The sequence below is a fragment of the Microcaecilia unicolor genome, chromosome 2 (genome assembly GCF_901765095.1).
Source record: "Microcaecilia unicolor chromosome 2, aMicUni1.1, whole genome shotgun sequence".
Lineage (NCBI taxonomy): Eukaryota > Metazoa > Chordata > Amphibia > Gymnophiona > Siphonopidae > Microcaecilia > Microcaecilia unicolor.
This window is the reverse complement of record NC_044032.1, coordinates 232,614,106-232,633,192: the sequence shown is the minus strand read 5'-3', so window position 1 is coordinate 232,633,192 and position 19,087 is coordinate 232,614,106. Positions and strand designations below refer to the sequence as shown.

The window sequence follows — 19,087 nt, the reverse complement described above, 5'->3', positions numbered from 1 at the left end:
AATCAAGTCTTTAAAGGCGTCTGCTGGCTGGCTGACCTCCCCCGCGGCCATGTTTATCGTCGCCATTTTGGCGCGCGCTTCCACCTCGCGGGTCTTTTTAGGCCACTGAGTCTTAGCGGGCATGCCCGTCTCTCGGCCTCGTAAAGCTGTTGATTAGGGCGCCGATGCGCTGCCCCGCTCTTCCGCTGTACGCGACTCCGTTTTTTGTAATTTAAAAGAGCTTTTTGCGGTTAAATTTGCAGATTTTCAGGGGCGTCGGGAGCGGAGCTAGATCGCGTGCGTCCGATCAGCCGCGTTGCATCATGGGACCCCCGAAAAAATACTTTCTGACATTATTCCTGAGTCAGCCCCCTTTCAACTTCAATTCACGCCCTCTAGTTTTACAACCTTCCTGTCTCTGGAAAAGGTTTGTTTGTGGATTAATACCTTTCAAATATTTGAACGTCTGTATCATATCATCCCCATTTCTCCTTTCCTCCAGAGTATGCATGTTTAGGTCAGCAAGTCTCTCCATATACATCTTGCTATGTAAACCCCCTACAATTTTCTTCACTTTTCTCTGAACTGCTTCAAGTCTTTTAACATCCTTAGCAAGATAAGGCCTCCAAAACTGAACAAATACTCCAAGTGTGTGTGGGGGGGGGGGGGGGGGGGACTCACCAATGACTTGTACAGGGGCTTCAACACCACTTTTCTTCTGCTGGTTATACCCCTCTCTAAACAATTGAGTCAATATACTGTTTAATAAAATTTGATTCATCTTCATTGTGATCCAGTCTCTGGGACTCCTGGTTCTTTACCCACTTCTTCATTGTTTTGTGATTATCCGTGGGACTTCTCTGAGTTCTCCATGTTTGTGGATTCTCTACTGGTCTACACCCCTCTCTATGCAACCTAGCATCCTTCTGGCTGCAGCCACTGCCTTGTTGCACTGTTTTGTCACCTTCAGATCTTCAGACACCATCACCCCAAGGTCCCTCTCTTTAGCCGAGCTTACCAATCTCTCCTCTCCTATCCAATAGGTCTCTGTTGTATTTCTGCACCCCAAGTGCATTACTCTGCACTTCTTGGCATTACATTTCAACTGTTCTCAAAAATACAGCACAATTATATACTATTGATTTAAAACATATGAAGTTTGTTATATTAACCCAAACTAATAGATTTTACATTATGTTTCTGTCAAATAACAAGCTCATACCAATAGCCAACACCGTGATTGACGTACACCTCTTTATTAACTCTATTTAATATCTTAATACATTGTCTGTCTGTAGATGAAAATAATAGAATTGTATGGTACAGGGTGAAATCATTTGGGTTATGGACAAGATGTTAGTTTAGGTGTAATTAGAGTTAATAAAGAGGTGTACATCTATCACAGTGTTGGCTATTGCTATGAGCTTATTATTTGACAGAAATATGATGTAAAATCTATTAGTTTGGGTTACCATAAAAAACTTCATAAGTTTTAAATCAATAGTGCATAATTGTGCTGTATTTTTGAGAACATGTGTAAAGTACCTCAATCTGCACTACCCCAGCTGTAAAGGTCTCAAGTACAAAACTTATTATGGATCCAATTTCTCCTTCCTGGGCAGCCGTCTATGGAACGCTCTCCCTAGACCTATTCGAGCAATCCATGACCACCTACCATTTAGAAAAGCATCTATTCAAACAAGCCTACCCAAAAGACCCAGATTAATCTCTTGAACCCATCTACCTTACATATATTGAAGAGAAAACGACATTGACCCAGACTCTATCTCCCACCTTACCTTCCTCTCTCTATCACCTGTCTCTACCTACCTATCCATCCTATTACTACCCATCCATCCTATTATGATGTTATACTTAATTTCCTACCTTACATAACAAAATTCTGTGTTACCTATTACTATGTAAGCCGGTTGTGGTAATTAGTCATTAAATTTCAACTGCCAGACCCTTGACCAGTTTTCTAGTGTTTGGAGATCCCTTCTCATGGTTTCTACTCCTTCCAGGGTATCCACTCTATTTGCTATCTTTGTGTCATCTGCAAACAGGCAAACTTTGCCTTCTAACCCTTCAGCTATGTCTCGCACAAATATATTAAAGAGAATCGACCCCAGCACCAACCCCTGAGGCACTCCACTACTCACCTTCCTTTCTTCAGAGCTGATTCCATTTACCACCACTCTCTGCCGCCTGTTCGTCAACCAGTTTCCAATCCAGTTCACCACTTTGGGTCCTAAGCTCAGCCCTTTCAATTTTTTCACAAGTCTTCTGTGAGGGACTATATCAAAGGCTTTGTTGAAATCCAAGTAGATTACATTCAGACCACGTTCTTCATCCAGTTTTTGGTCACCCAATCAAAGAAGTCAATCAGATTCATTTGGCAGGATTTTCCTTTAGTAAAGCCATGTTGCCTCAGATCTTGAAACCTGTTTGCTTCTAGAAAGTCAACTATCCTTTCCTTCAGCAGTGATTCCATTATTTTTCCTACCACCAGCATAAGGCTTGCTGGCCTATAGTTTCCCACTTCTGCCCTGTCTCCACTTTTCTGAAGAGGGACCACATCAGCTCGTCTCCAATCCCTCGGAACCTCTCTTGTCTCTAAAGAACTATTAAATAAATCCTTAAGAGGTCCTACCAGGACTTCTCAAGCTCTCTCAGTATCCTGGGATGAATGTATCCCATCCGGCCCCATAACTTTGTCCACTTTTAGAATTTATTTATTTATTTATTGCATTTGTATCCCACATTTTCCCACCTTTTTGCGGGTTCAGTGTGGCTTACAATATATTATGAATCATGGAAATACAATTTGTTACAACTCGGTTATGGATTACATTGTGATGAGTTATGCGAGACAAAGTCAAAGTATCATTAAGGAATATAATAATGGAGAAGAGCACTGAAACATTGGAAGGAAATAATGGAAACAAAAGGGGGCAATATATAATAACAGGAAAACATTTGGTATACATTTTCTGTGAGTAAAGGTATGAGTGTGGTGAGATTATGGGGGATGAGAGATCAGAAGTGGCTGTATTGATGCATTACTCAACAGTGAGTGTGGGCTTTATGTGTTTTGATTCTTTCCGTAAATTTTCTCAAAAAGATGGGTCTTCAATAGTTTGCGGAAGGTGGCTTGCTCGTAGATCATTTTCAAGCTGTTTATAAATGCTTTCTTTTGTGAACGGTCAATATCCACTCCATTCCCAGATATTCCCTTGGCAACTGACCACGGTCAATGTTTAGCACATTTGCTTTATCCTCATCATTCTCCATATAGCTATTCTCAGTATCCTTCAGTCTTGCAATCCCATTCCTATTTTTTCTTCTTTCTCCAATATATCTAAAAAAGGTCTTGCATCTCTCTTTACATCTTTGACCATTTTTTCTTCCGCCCACACTTTCATTAGCCATATTTCCCTCTTTGCTTATTTGAGCTTAATCTGGTAATCTTTTCCGTGATCCTCTCGTTGCGTTATTCTATATTTCTTGAACGAAACCTCCTTTGCTCTTATTTTTTCATAACTATTAGAAAAAATAGAACCATAACAAGTTGCAATAATTTAAATATAAAAGTGAAAATGGTGCACAGAAACATACACGTGACAACTTGGAGCTCATTTTCAAAACAGAAAAACATCTAAAAAGTGACATAAAGCAGCATTTGGACATTTTTCTCACAAAAACGTCCAAGTCAGTATTTTCGAAACCTATTTTTAGATGTTTTTCTTTGAAGTCCGTCAGAAGTGCGTCCAAATATCAAGGGGGCGTATCAGGGGTGTGTTCAGGGCGGGACTTGGGCGTTCCTGAGACTTAGACGTTTTTCAACCATAAGGGAAGAAAGCAAAAACATCCAGGACTAAAACTACGACATTTTCAGCTAGACCTGTTTTTATAATGAATAAAGCACAAAAGGTGCCCTAAATAACCAGATGACCACTGAAGGGAATCAGGGATGACCTCCCCTTATTCCCCCAGTGGTCACTAACCCCCTCCCACCCCCCCACCCCCCACCCCCCCGAAAATGTGATTAAAAACATTACTTGCCAGCCAGCTTCAGATGTTATACTCAGGTCCATTAGAACAACATGCAGGTCCCTGGAGTAATCTAGTGGTGGGTGCAGTGCACTGCAGACAGGTGGACTACTACTACTACTACTATTTAGCATTTCTATAGCGCTACAAGGCGTACGCAGCGCTGCACAAACATAGAAGAAAGACAGTCCCTGCTCAAAGAGCTTACAATCTAATAGACAAAAATAAAGTAAGCAAATCAAATCAATTAATGTGTACAGGAAGGAGGAGAGGAGGGTAGGTGGAGGCAAGTGGTTACAAGTGGTTATGAGTCAAAAGCAATGTTAAAGAGGTGGGCTTTCAGTCTAGATTTAAAGGTGGCCAAGGATGGGGCAAGACATAGGGGCTCAGGAAGTTTATTCCAGGCGTAGGGTGCAGTGAAATAGAAGGCGCGAAGTCTGGAGTTGGCAGTAATGGAGAAGGGAACAGATAAGAAGGATACTTGTGGAGGAAACTGTGAGCCCTCCAAAACTCACCAGAAACCCACTGTACCCACATATAGGTGCCCCCTTCACCCATAAGGGCTATGGTAGTGGTGTACAGTTGGGGGTAGTGGGTTTTGGTGGGGCTCAGCAGACAAGGTAAGGGAGATGCGTACCTGGGAGCATTTTATGATGTCCACTGCAGTGCCCCCTAGGGTGTCCTATTGCTTTCCTGGGATGTCAGGGGGACCAGTGTACTAAAAATGCTGTCTCCTCCTACATTCCAATGGCTTGATTGTGTGTGTTTTGCACTTGGACTTTTTTTTTTTTTTTTCGAAAATGGACCAAAAAATAACACGACCAAATCACAAAGCCTTCTATTTTTGAAAACAAAAGATAGACGTTTTTCTTTTTTGAAAATGACCTTCTTTCCTATTCAGATTTTGGATTTTTTTTGCAAAATATCCAAAGTCGGACTTAGACGTCATATCGAAAATGCCCCTCCTTGTGACTCAAATCACCACTTGGTCAACACTAGTTCAATCATTGCACCAACATACCCTACCAGAAAGTTCAGTTCTCAGTTCATAAAAATATATATCACACTTATCTGTAGATGGAGTAATCTTTGAAAAATTAATGGTAGGGTTTGTGTAGTTCTCTGATGGACCTACCCTATTTTGTGATTTTTGGATCCAGCCTCCTGATGAAGCAATATTGTGAAACATGATCATGTCGAGGACTGGATTTGGAGAGGGAGATTTCATGAAGATGTGATTTGATTTGCCTTTACATGTTGATGTGTGTTTTGTACTGTTATGAGTATTCTACATCTTAATCTGGTGCACTAGCACCTCCCTACCAGTGATTTCTCCAAGGTTACTCCATCTACAGGTAAGTGTGATATATATTTTTATGAACTGAGGACTGAATTTTCTGGTAGGGTATTTTGGTGCAATGATTGAACTTGTGATGACCAAGTGGTGATTTCAGTCACAAGGTATCACGTTTGTGTTTCTGAGAACCATTTTCACTTTCATATTTAAATTATTGCAGCTTGCTATGGTTCTATTTTTTCTAATAGCATTAGTTATTTGAACCATAGATTTTCAGGCTCATTTTTGAAAGAGATGGACGTCCAAAAAGTGACATAAATCAGCACTTGGACATCCTTCTCACAGAGACGTCTAAATCTGTATAATTGAAACCCGATTTTGGATGTCAAGGGGGCTATCGGAGGCGTGTTCGAGGCGGTACTTGGGCGTTCCTACAACTTGGACGTCTTTGAGCCATAATGGAAAAAAGCAAAGACGTCCATGACTAAAACTTGGACATTTTCACCCAGACCTGTTTTTATTACGAATAAGGCACAAACATGTGCCCAAAATGACCAGATGACCTCCCCTGACTCCCCCAGTGGTCACTAACCCCCTCCCACCTTCAAAAAACATCATTAAAAATATTACTTGCCAGCCTCTGTGTCAGCCTCAGATGTCATACTCAGGTCCATGACAGCGAATGCAAGTCCCCGGAGTAGTTTATTAGTAGGTGCAGTGCACTTCAGACAGGTGGACCAAGGCCCATACCCCCCCCCTACCTGTTACATTTATGGAGGAAACAGCGAGCCATTCAAAACCCACCAGAAACCCTCTGTACCCACATATAGGTGCCCCCCTTCACCCGTAAGGGCTATGGTAGTGGTGTACAGTTGGGGGTAGTGGGTTTTGGGTGGAGGGGTTGGGGGGCTTAACACACAAGGTAAGGGAGCTATGTACCTGGGAGCAATTTATGAAGTCCACTGCAGTGCCCCCAAGGGTGCCCGGCTGGTTCTGCTGGTGTCCTGCCATGTCGGGGACCAGTGCATTAGAAATGCTGGCTCCTCCCACGACCAAATGGCTTGACTTTGGACGTTTTAGACTTGGATGTCTTTGAGTTCGAAAATCACTGAAAATCAAAGACGTCCAAATCCAAGGACATCTAAATTCAAGGACGTCCATGGTATTTTCGAAACCAAAGATGGACGTCCATCTTTTTTCGAAAATGACCATTTCCCTGCCTCCGAATTTGGACGTTTTACAAAGACATCCAAATTCCAACATAGTTGTTTCTTTCGAAAATGCCCCTCTTTGTATCCCACACAAATTTCTTTGCTTATTAGCCTTATTTTTACAGTCACTTGTTTGGAGAACCGTATAGGCTTCCTGTTTCTCTTGTTTTGTTTACTTTCCTTGTGTAAATATTGGTTGCCATATTTATAGCAGTTTTCAGCTTGGACACTTCTACTTCTCCAATTACCCCTGCCGTCAGCTCCTTCTTCAAGTATTCCCCCATTTTACCAGAATTAGTATGTTTGAAATCCAGTGCTTGGAGTTTTGTGCATCCTGCACTCCACTTTTACTCTTACATCAAACCATATCGTGTGATGATCACTATTACCTAGGTGGGCACCCACATGGACATTGGAACACTTCCTCCATTTGTGAGCATCCCATGTTGACCCTTCCCTTGTGGGTTTGGTCAACATTTGTCTGAGCAAAGAACTTTGATAGGCATCACGATCTCTCTACCTCTTTCTGATTCTGCCGACGGGACAATTCAATCCACTTCAGGCAAGTTGAAATCATCCAACAATAGCACCTCGCTTTTCATACTAAGCTTATGGATATCTTCTATCAGGTCCTTCTCCAGCTTCTCCATTTGTGCCAGAGGTCTGTAAATAACACCCGTGTGGATAGGTTCCATCTTCTCTTTCCAGGACAATCTATATAGCTTTTCCTTTCCCCAGGTACCTCACATTTCAGCTGCTCTGATATTGTTTTTTTTACATATAATGCCACTCCACCTTTTCGGATACTTTCTAAAAAAAATCATAGCCCGGTATGGTTGCATCCCATTCATGGGAATATTTGAACCATGTCTCTGTAATAGCAACAATATCTAAATTTTCCTCAAATATCAGGGCTTGCAGATCCTTTCTACTTAGGCTGCGAGAACATTGATGCCTGTCAAAGTTCTTTGCTTTCAATATGCTAATTGAGTTAGGCTGGTTATCTTTATTCACATGACCTTTCCCTTTGCCATCCTGTTTTTTCTGGGGATGACTTTCTGAATTCCCTTGTTCCCAGGGCCGGTCTTAAGGTGAGGCGACTGAGGCGGCTGCATAGGGCCTTGCGCTCAGGGGGGCCCTGCGCGGCGCGCCTGAGGTCGCCCCGCCCCGACCGCCCGAGCTCCAGTCCTCCCTCCCTCTGAACGGTGCGTGACGGCGGCGTGATGGGGTGGTCCGCCCCGGATGTCAGCGGGTGGGGGGTGCTCTGCTCCTGCTGCTCCCACCCTGTCCTGCCTTTAAAAAAACAATTTTGAAGCGCCGGAGTGACAGGCAGCGCCTCGCGTCTGCCCTGCTACTAAAAATCTCTTCGATGACTTCGTTTGGCCTTCCCACATTGAGTCCCGCCCGCCCTCACAGTAATTGGAAGTTACCTCAGAGGAGGGCGGGACTCGATGTGGGAAGGCCCAACGATATCAAAGAGATTTTTAGTAGCAGTGCAAATGCGAGGCGCTACCTGTCACTCCGGCACTTCAAAATAGTTTTTTTTAAAGGCAGTGAGGGTGGTGGGCGGCAGGAGAACGGAGCGGGTAGGTGGGTCGGGGGGAGGGACTCAGATGGGAGAAGGGTGTGGGGTAGGGGTTCTCAGGTGGGGGAAGGGTGGGGTGCGGAGGGGGTTCTCAAATGGGAAGGAGACTGAGGTGGGGAGGGGGTTCACGGATGGGAGAAGGGAATGGGGAGGGGGTTCTTGGATGGTTGAAGGGGACGGGTGGGGAGGGGACTGGGGTTCTTGGATGGGAGAAGGGGACTGGGGAGGGGGTTCTCGGGTGGGAGAAGGGGACTGGCACTGGGGTCTGAGAAGGGGCCATATGGGAAAATGGGGGCCATGCCTGGGGCTGGTGGGAAAATGGGGCATGCGTGGGTCAGGTGGGAGAATGGTTCTGAAAAGGGGGGCCCTAATACAAGGCATGTGGATGAAGGGGGCTGAAACTAGGGGCTGAAAAGGAGGGTAAGTGGGATAAGGGGGCTAGTACTGGGACTGGAGGCAGAAAAGGGGCAGGGGCTGAAAAGGGGACAGGGAGAAGTGGCTGGTGGGCTGAAGCTCGGGACTGGTGGGAGAAAGGGCTAGGGCTGAAATGGGGGACTGGTGGGATAGTGGGACTGGAACTGGGGGCTGAAAAAAAGGGGTGGAGAGAGGGGCAGATCCTGGATGGGGGAGCGAGAGGGAGGGCAAACCCTGGATGGATGGGAGAGGGAGGGCAAATTGTGGATTGAAGGGGCAGAGAGAAAGGGCAGACAGTGGATGGACGGGATAGAAAGGGCAGACAGTGAATGGATGGGAGAGAGAGAGGGGGCAGACGGGCAGATGGTGGATGGATCATGGAAGGGGCAGTCCGCCCCGGGTGCACACGCTCGGGGGGTGCCGGCCCCACTGGTTCCCTGCTCCCTCTGCCCCGGAACAGGTTACTTCATGTTCTGGGGCAGAGAGAGCAGGGAAACAGCGGGGCCGACGCAGCTCCGAGTGACGTGCACTCGGGGCGGATCGGCCCTCCTGCAGGTAAGAATGCGGTCCGGGGGGGGGGGGGGGGTTGGCTCTGGAGGGGGGGTGCGCAGCGGCAACCCGCCCTGGGTGCCATTAGCCCTCGCTACGGCACTGTGTGGATGGAAGGGGCAGGGAGAGAGGGCAGACATTGGATGGAGGGGACAGCAGAGAAGCCAGACACTGGATGGCAGAGAGAGACCGAAGACAGATGCTGGATGGAAGGAAGACAGTGAAAAGAAGATGAGGAAAGCAGAAACCAGAGACAATAAACTGTAAATAAAATATATATTTTTATTTTTTTGCTCTAGGATAAAGTAGTATTGTAGATGTGTTAATAAATGTTTATAATAGAACATGTAAACAAGGTAATCTTTTTATTGGACTAATTTTAATACATTTTGGCTAACTTTTGGAGAACAAAACCCCCTTCTTCAGGTCAGGATAGGATACTGTAACAGTACTATACTATATTGACCTGAGGAAGGATGTTTTGGCCTCTGAAAGCTAAATCTATTAGTCCAATAAAATGGTATTATTTTATTTTCTATATTTGTTTTATTTCTATTTGTTAATTTGTAAAGTGGTGATTGATATTTGCTAGTTTTTTTTTCAAATTTACATCTGCTGTCTTTATATTTTGCACAGTACTAGGGGACATTTTCTGTTTCTGTGGTATTGCATTGTATGCAGAGTCTGGCATCTTGGGGGTTCAGTTTAATTTTTGTCTAAATAGAAAGTTTAAATATTACTACTTATTCTATAGTGGATTAGGGTGTATCTGTGTTTGTGAAAAAGACATGGCTTTCAGTTGGCATTGACTGTGCAGAATCGATGATCTGTACTATTCTGTCTGGTTTCATTTTACAATAGGTGAATTGATGTTCTAGTGCTCACAGTAGTGTTTTAAGATGTTTTCCTTTTCTTTGTGTGATTCGTAGAAATGACTGCTTATGGTATGGTAGAATTGCTCTATAGGTCCTGAGTGTTTTGTATTCTCGGCATACCTAGTACTGGATTTTGGAGGGGGGTGTTAAAAAATGACAGGGAGGGAGGGAGAGGGGCCTTGGAGCTGGGAGGGAGGGAGGCCTTGGAGCTGGGGGCCTTGGAGCTCGGAGGGAGAGGTGGCCGGCCCTGGAGCTAGGGTGGGGGCGGAGTTAGGATGGGGGCAGGGCTAGGGTGGGGCCCCATCAAATTGGTCTGCATAGGGCCCCGCACTTGCTAAGACCGGCCCTGCTTGTTCCCTTTTGTCACCCCCACCCTCTAGTTTTGTCACCCCAACCATCTCTTCCCTCTCTCTATCCTTCCCTTTCATCCAGCCTCTCCTTTTCCATATCCACCCCCCCAAGCATCTTCTATTGCCCTTCCCCGACTGTACCCCAGTCACTGCTGCTTCTTGGAATCAGCAGCAGCAGCAGCAGCAGCAGCAATAAAAAGCAAATATGTATGAGGCTGTGGGCACTATTTGTGTCCCTACTTGCTGTTTTTGTTCCTTCCCTCTGAAACAGGAAATTGTATCTCTACTCAGCCCAATGTTTTCATCATCGACCTTGTTATACCCAATGTTTTATTCCACTATGTTACTCATATTCTTGTATTATTATTAATTGTATCTCTACTCAGCCATGGTAATTGCCAGGGCGGAATATTGTAAGCCACATTGAGCCTGCAAATAGGTGGGAAAATGTGGGATACAAATGCAACAAATAAAATAAAATAAAAACATCAGAGGGGGCAGGACCAGCATCGCCAGCAGACGTGCGAATAGAGACTGTGGCCTGCATCTATTTCTGTTGTTTTTCCATTGCTACTGCTGGTCTCAAGAAGCAGAGCAGCAGCAGCGGAGATGCCAGTGGAAGGGAGGGTGAGGAAGGGCATGGTCATACCGGATGCCTGTGGTGGAGAGGAGACAGATGGGAAGATGATGGATCATGTTGGGTGGGGGGGTGGAGGCAGTGGGCCTCCTGATCTGGGCCCTCAAGCATTACCCAGTTGCTCAAATGGTCAATCCATCCCAGTTAACATTGATTTTACCTATCTCAAATTGTAATTCCGCCTTTTGGTTGTTTCTCGTCATATCGATGTTTTCTCCTTTGACACACAGATAGAGGTCTTTATTTAAGTGCCACTGGAATGACCAAACATTTCCATTCTTATGTATGATGAAAAGATGTTGATGATCATACTTATCCTCTTGGTCTATTTTCTATTAAAAAAAATGATACACAAATGATGTAATTAGTAAATTTTTTTTCTTAATAAGCTAAAGAAAATATTTCAACCAAGAAGTTACAGATAAGCATGTATAAACTTAAAGGGGTTAATTTCATAGCAGAGTGCTTAGGTAAAGTGAGCAGAAAAGTGCTATTTTGGCACTAATTTATAAAGACATAGGCACCTGTATGACTTTATAAAATACTAGCTCAAATTCAGCAGCAATAGCTCCTGAATTCAAGGTGCTGACATTACACCTGCAGGTACAGCGAAGATGCATACCTGTAACAGGCATTCTTTGAGGACAGCAGGCCATATATTCTCACATCTGGTGACGTGTCCCATGTCGCCCAGTTTGGAGCTTTGAAAAAAGCTTTGTATAGATTTAAGAGTGCACACAGCACTCCCACTGTGCATGTACGAGTGCCTTCCCGCCCACCACGAGAGTGCAGGACCATCAGTACAATGGAATAGTAGAGAGACAACTCCATGGGGAGGAGGGAGGGTAAGTGAGAAAATATGGTCTGCTGTTATTGGAGAATATCTGCTACAGGTAATTTATCTTTGCTTTCTCCGAGGACAAGCAGGCCAATAATTCTCACATATGGGAATCCCTAGCTATCAGGCTAACTGAAAACAACAACAGTGGTCAATTTAACCTTGCAACGGTGAGGTCAAAATACAGATTAACCTGAAACTATACACAAACTGTATGAGAGTGCAGTCTGGAACAGAACAAAACAGGCCTAGGGATGTAGAGTTGGATTCTAGACACCAAACAAATTCTACAGTACTGTCTGTCCAAACTGACTATTGCATCAGGTATGCTGCTGAAGGCACTAGTGAGATGTGAATGTGTGGCGTGAAGACCACATTGCAGCCTTGGAAATTTTTCAGTGGAAGCTGACCTCAAGTGGGCTACCGATGCAGCCATGGTTCTGACATTGTGAGCCTTGACATGACCCTCAAGAGACAGCCCAGCCTGGGCATAAGTGAAGGAAATGCAGTCTACTAACCAATTACAAATGGTGTGTTTCCCCGATGATGACCCCTATCCTGTTAGGATCATAAGAAACAAAAAATTGGGTAGACTGTCTGTGGGGCCTAGTCTGCTCCAAGTAAAAGGTCAATACTTGCTTGCAGTCCAAAGTGTGCAGTGTGCTCTCGCCAGGATGGGCATGAGGTCTGGGAAAGAATGTTGACAAGACAATCATTTGGTTCAGATGGAACTTTGACACAACCTTAGGCATGATTGTAGGGAGCATGCAGAGAGCTACTCTGTTGTGATAAAACTTAATAAAAGGTGGATACACTACTAAGGCCTGAAGCTCACTGACTCTGTGAGCTGAAGTAACAGCAACCAAAAACAAGACCTTCCAGATCAAATACTTCAGATGATAGGAATCAAGTGGCTCAAAAGGAGCTTTCATCTGCTGGGTGAGAACAACATTGAGGTCCCATGACACCAGTGGAGGTTTGACAGGCAGCTTTGTCAACAGCAAACCTCTCATGAATCAAACTAAAGGCTGTCCAGAGATGGGCTTACCCTCTACATGATGATGATAAGCACTAACTGCATTGAGGTGAACCCTTACACAGTTGCTCTCAGATTCAGAAAGGTGTAGAAGGTATTCAATTAGGCTCTGTGTAAGGCAGGAAATCAGACATTTGGTAAAGACCCTGGCGGCCAACACAAGGCTAAAGGGCAACACGCAGTACTGGAAGTGATGTGTCCTTAGCCAAAACTGAAGATACTTCCTGTGATGTGAAAGTATTGGGATATAAGTGGAAGCATCTTTTAAGTCAGGAAAGCATAGCCTGAATCAAGGGGAGAAGGGTGTCCAAGGAAACCATCCTGAACATTTCTTTGATCAGGAATTTGTTCAGAGCCCTTAGGTCTAGAATGGGATGCATCCCCCTTGTCTTCTTTTGCACAAGGAAGTACCTGGAATAGAATCCCTTCCCTTCTTCCCCTGGTGGAAGGGGGTTGACCACATGGGCCTTTAGAAGGGCGTAGAGTTCCTCTGCAGGTACCTGAATCCAGCACAGGGACCTACAGAGGACTCCCAGTTCTTTTCTTGATTGTCCTATAAGATCTCGTGATGCAGAAACATCACAGCCTCTCTAGGAGAAGATTGGTAGTCCAGGACCTTGAACATCTTAGCCCTGGGCTTGTCCTCCACATCCAAAGGAATAGGAATGGCAGCAGCCATTTCCTTAACAAAAGATGGGAAGGAAAGGCTTTCCAGTGGAGATTTTCTCCTTTCTTTTGGAGAGGAGGGATCAGATGGGATACCATAAGACTCCTCCTCTGAGAAGTACTATGGATACTCATCAGACTCCCATGAGCACTCCTCATGGGAGGGCTGAGACCAAGCCTGCCTCGACAAAGAGGAATCATGTCCCCAAGAGGGTTTTCGAGGTGTTGGCTCCACCTCGACTCTGATGAAGCTTCCTCCACTGACGTCGAGGAGGTGCCAACATGGGTGGCAGTTGACGACCATGCTGCAGGAGGCACAGGCATTGGACACCTCACCGTAGGCTGATGGCCATATGAGGCAGAAGTAAGAGGTATGGCAGGCGCAAGCACCCCAGATGCCAATGCACTCTGATGTAATAGCCTTGCCAAAAGCTCAGGGAGCAAGGCCCTGAAGTGCTTATTGAGGGCCAACATCGGGAAAGGCTGGGGTGTCGGTTCAGAGATAGGCTGCAGAACTGTCAAGGTCGGAGTAGGTGCCTGGCAATTCCTGTATGGAGGCGGAGTGGTCCTCCCAACGCTGATGCTTCTCAAATATCGGGTGTTCCCTCGGTGTCCTGGAGCTCCCAGCACCATGCATTGAGGACAATTGATGCCGATGCTTCTTGGGCTTCCCCCAATGCCAGTCATCGACGTTTCTTGGTGCCGACAAGGCCAATGTCAAATCCTCACGTCGCCTTGTGGTCAGGTCCGACTGGGCCTGGGGGGGCCTGCACAGCAACCGGCATCAAGGCAGGTGGAGACCCACTCGATACATGGCTACTCCCAGTGTTTAAGGATATAGCAGACATGCGGACAGATGCACTTGATGCTGATGCAATCCCTGATGCCAATACTGAAGACACTGATGCTGATACTGATGCTTCGAACCTGGCTTCAAAACGTTTTTCTCATTGAGCCTCTCTGCCCAACTGGGTTCTTTTCTTCATACAAAGACAAAGAACACAGTTAGAAGGGTATGTTCAGTCCTCAAACACTGAAGATTCCAAGAATGGTGTTTTTGCCAGAGATGGTCCTATTGCACTGGCTGCAGCACTTAAAGCCACTGGGAACCTTCAATGACATGGAAGAAAAAACAGCCATGGCTAATTCAAAAGAGGCAAAGCACCAAGAAAGAAAAGGGAGAAAGCCAGACCGAGGCTCAGGCCTAAGTGCGACCTACCAAGCATGGTTAAAACGAAAGGAAACTTTAAAAGAAGGACAAAATATCCTAAGACTGTAAGGGTAAGGGGAAAAAATGTCCCGCAAGAGAAAGTAAGACAAAATGAAACAAAAAACCCCCAGGCAGGCACAAAATAGAGGCTCTCAAAAAAACTCTCTCAAACTGAGCTGTGAGGAGTGATGAAAATGGCATCCTCTCCTCACCATGGAAAAAAAAGAGAACTGGTGGTCCCGCACTTGTACATGTTCAGTAGGAGCACTGTGCACACTCTTAAAGCTATATAAAGCTTTTTCCAAGCTCTGAACTGGGTGACGCGGGACATGTCACCCACATGTGAGAATTATTGGCTTGCTTGTCCTCTGAGAAAAATGTTAGTGTGTACTACTTTATGCATGTATTCATGTATTTTATAATTTATGCATGTGTAGTAGTTGTGTATGCTCATTCTCTGCCTAAACTCTGCCCTTGTGCACAGCTACTGCAAAAGTATGTGCCAGCATGCATTTTACTTGCTTTTAGACATGACCTAATTTTGTAAGAGCCCATTTACTTGTTAAAAAAAAAAAAAAAAAAAAAAATATATATATATATATATATAAGATGATCCTTATATATCTGCTGTCACTGCAATAAGCACACAGATGCTGAGACTGAGCCACCTTAGGGTAGGTGGAGCTAACCTGCTGAGTCAGGGGTTGGGCTCAGGCAGGGAGGAGGTTAAATGCCCTGGAGCAGAACAGATCAGGGAGGACCTAAGTGACGGAATCCTCCCAGGGTGTTCCCGTTAGCTGCAGAATCTGGGGAGATCCCAGGGAAGAGGAGTGGCCCTCACCAGACTTTGATATCCTGTGTTTGCCAGAAGCAGAGGCTTGCAGTGAGGTAGGACAAGTTTCCTTAGAACCTTAAATTACAAGAGTGAGTGTCATCTAAACCTGTGAGGCTGTATTAGAGACAGACTACAGGAATCTTGGAGTTAAGGAGAGTTGACTATGCACGGAACCTGTGGAAGCCACGTCCGGGACAGACTGCAGGGACCCTGAAGCAAGAGGGAAAAGTACTGTACATTGAATTGTGCAGCTTGTCAGGGACAGGGATCAAAGGAACTGTAGTAAATCTCCAAGAAATTGTTTGGTTAGAGTATCCAGCCTGTGGAGAGAACTGATTTGGTAAATCCTTACTTTCAATTTAATAAAGTTATTGTTTTACTTACCGTACTTATGTGTGGCTGTATTCCTGAGAGTTCCAACCCTGGCCATGGAGCCACACTGTCACATTTATATATGTCTGTTCTGTCAGTATTTTCTATGCTTGTCCAAGTTTAATCATGGAGATGGGTTCTGGACATTTACTTTCATATTTCAATACCTTTTGTGTGTTTGGATCTGTTAATACTATTAGGTAGGCCTGGATGCCTATGATAGCTGGTGCTAACTTTAAAAAAGGAGATAAAGCAGCTTTTAAACTAGAATGGGGGGAAAGCTGGAAAGCTGACAGTCACCCAGGAGCACATAGTTTGGTATGGAGTATCCTTGAAGGATACTATTGAAACAGGACATTTAGGGAATCCCAGTAGAGAGGTTTCAACAATGCTTAAAGAAGCCAGGTGTCCTTAATGAGAGAGCAGGATAAAGGATGCACATTATCCCCTTAACATCTAAGCAGCTTGTAGATCCAAGGAATAAACACAATTTGAAATGCCTGTATACAAATGTTAGAAGCCTAAAAAATAAGATGGGAGAGTTAGAGTATGTAGCACTAAATGATGAGGTAGATATAATAGGCATTTCAAAGACTTGGTGGAGAGAGGGCAATCAATGGGACACTGTGTTAACAGGGTACAAATTGTAATGCAATGATAGAGAGGATCAAATTGGAGGGGCGGGTGGTTGCGCTATATGTTAAAGAGGGAATTGAGTCAAATAAAATAAGCATTCCACATGAAACAGATAATAGCGTGGAATCATTATGGATAGAAATTCCATGTGTGAAGGGAAGGAGTATTCTTGTAGGGCTGTACTACAGTCTGCCAGGAGAAATGTTTATAGAGATAAGGAAAGCTGGCAAATTGGGCAACACTATAATAATGGTTGATTTCAGTTACCCCAATATTGACCGGCTAAATGTTACATCAGGGAGTTCCAGGGAGATAAAATTTCTAGATGTAATTAACAACTGCTTCTTGGAGCAACTGGTCCAGGAACCAACAAGAGGGGGAACCATTTTGGATCTGGTCCTTGGTGGCGTGCAGGGCATAGTGCGAGAGGTGGTGGTGTTGGGTCACCTAGGAAACAGTGATTATAACATGATCAAGTTTGAGATACTATCTGGGATGAACCCACAAAGAAAATCTACATAGCTGCATTTAAGTTTCAAAAGGGTGACTATAATAAAATGAGGAACGTGGTTAAAAAGAAGCTAAAAGGATTGGCTGCTGAGGTTAGGACACTAAATCAGGCATGGACGTTATTCAAAAATACCATCTTGGAAGCCCAGACCAGATACATTCCACATATTTGTAAAGGTGGAAAGAAGAGAAAATGACAGCCAGCATGGTGCTAGGTTTGTTTTTGGAGTTTCCAGATTTGAACATATAACTCCATATTTGAAACAACTTCATTGGTTACCTGTGAAATATCAAGTGCAGCATAAAGTTTTGAGTATAATTCATCAATTAATAGATGGTAAAATACCTTGGTATTTTGGCCAAGTTTTCACTCTGTCTATATCAGGAATGTCTGAGTTTGCAATTGATGTCTTCAGTAAATGATGTCTTTACTCAGGTTTCTGCTTTTTCTATAGCAGGAATGTTAATGTGGAATATCTTGCAAGGTCAGCTTTGCTTAACTATTAGTTTCCAGCAATTTAAGAAATTATTTAAAACACAGCTTTTTGTTCAAGCATGCTATTGATATAGTGCAGATTTGGAAGTTATGACAGCATCATCTTAAGTTTTGGATTATGTTAGTAGTATTTCATGTTATATTTCTGTTAATTGATAATTTGTTTTACATTGGTATGTATGTTTTTATGGGAACCGCCTAGTTTATAGGCGGATTGAAAGTGTTTGAAATAAATAAATAAAGAAAGAAAATAATAAAGAAGGCTAAAGGAGAATATAGAGAAACTTGTTGCAGAGGCTAAAACTCACAGTAACAACTTTTTCAGGTACATTAGAAGCAGAAAGTCTGTGAGGGAATCCATGGAATCGTTAGAGCATGAAGGAGCAAAAGGGACAATCAGGGACAGTAAGACCATAGCAGAGAAACTGAATGAATTCTTTGCTTCGGTCTTTATGGAAAAAGATGCATGAGATCTGCCTGCACGGAAATGGTTTTCAAGGGTGATGATACGGAGGAACTGAAAGAAATCTTGGTGAACCTGGAAGATGTACTGAGCCAAATTAACAAAGAGTAGTAAATCACCTGTACTGGATGACATACATCCAAGGGTACTCAAAGAACTCAGGCATGAAATTGCTGATCTGTTGAAACCTGTAACCTGTCGTTAAAATCATCCATAGTACCTGAAGGTTCGAGGGTGGCTAATGTGACACCGATTTTTTAAAAGGGCTCCAGAGATAATCTGGGAAATTACAGACTGGTAAGCCTGATGTCAGTGCCAGGCAAAATAGTGGAAAGTGTTATAAAGAATAAAATTACAGAACACACAGACAAACATTGTTTAATGGGACAGAGTCAGCATGGGTTCAGCCAAGGGAAGTCTTGCCTCACCAACTTGCTTCATTTTTTTGAAGGTGTGAATAAACATGTGGATAAAGGTGAGCCAGTTGATGTAGTGTATCTAGATTTTCAGAAACATTTTATAAAGTTCCTCATGAGAGACTCCTGAGAAAATTAAAAAGTCATGGGATAGGAGGCAAGGGTCTCGTGTGGATTAGGAATTGGTTATTGGACAGAAAACAGAGGATAGGGTTAAATGGTCATTTCTCTCAATGGAGGAGGGTGAACAGTGGAGTGCCACAGGGATCAGTACTGGGACCGGTGCTATTTAACTTATCTATAAATGATATGGAAATCGGAACGACAAGTGAGGTGATTAAATTTGCAAATGACACAAAACTATTCAAAGTTGTTAAAACACGTGCGGACTGTGAAATATTGCAGGAAGACCTTAGGAAACTGGAAGACTGGGCATCAAAATAGCAGATGAAATTTAATGTGGACCAATGAAAGGTGATGCATATTGGAAAGAATAATCTGAATCATAGTTACCTGATGCTAGGGTCTACCTTGGGGATCAGCACTCAAGAAAAACATCTAGGTGTCGTTTTAGATAATATGCTGAAATCTTCTGTTCAGTGTGTGGCAGCAGACAAAAAAGCAAACAGGATGCTAGGAATTATTAGGAAAGGGACGGT

At 44.0% G+C, this 19,087-nt stretch overlaps 1 protein-coding gene across 4 annotated transcripts in view; it reads right to left on the bottom strand.

Annotated features, from left to right (window-relative positions):
• LOC115463361 overlaps nt 1-19,087 on the bottom strand; it is a 209,087-nt gene that overhangs the window by 12,044 nt on the left and 177,956 nt on the right. For all 4 annotated transcript variants that reach the window (XM_030193785.1, XM_030193784.1, XM_030193786.1 and 1 more), the window contains one exon: nt 11,111-11,282. In XM_030193785.1, coding sequence (XP_030049645.1) covers nt 11,111-11,282 — 172 coding nt within the window. The remainder of the gene's footprint in view (nt 1-11,110; nt 11,283-19,087) is intronic.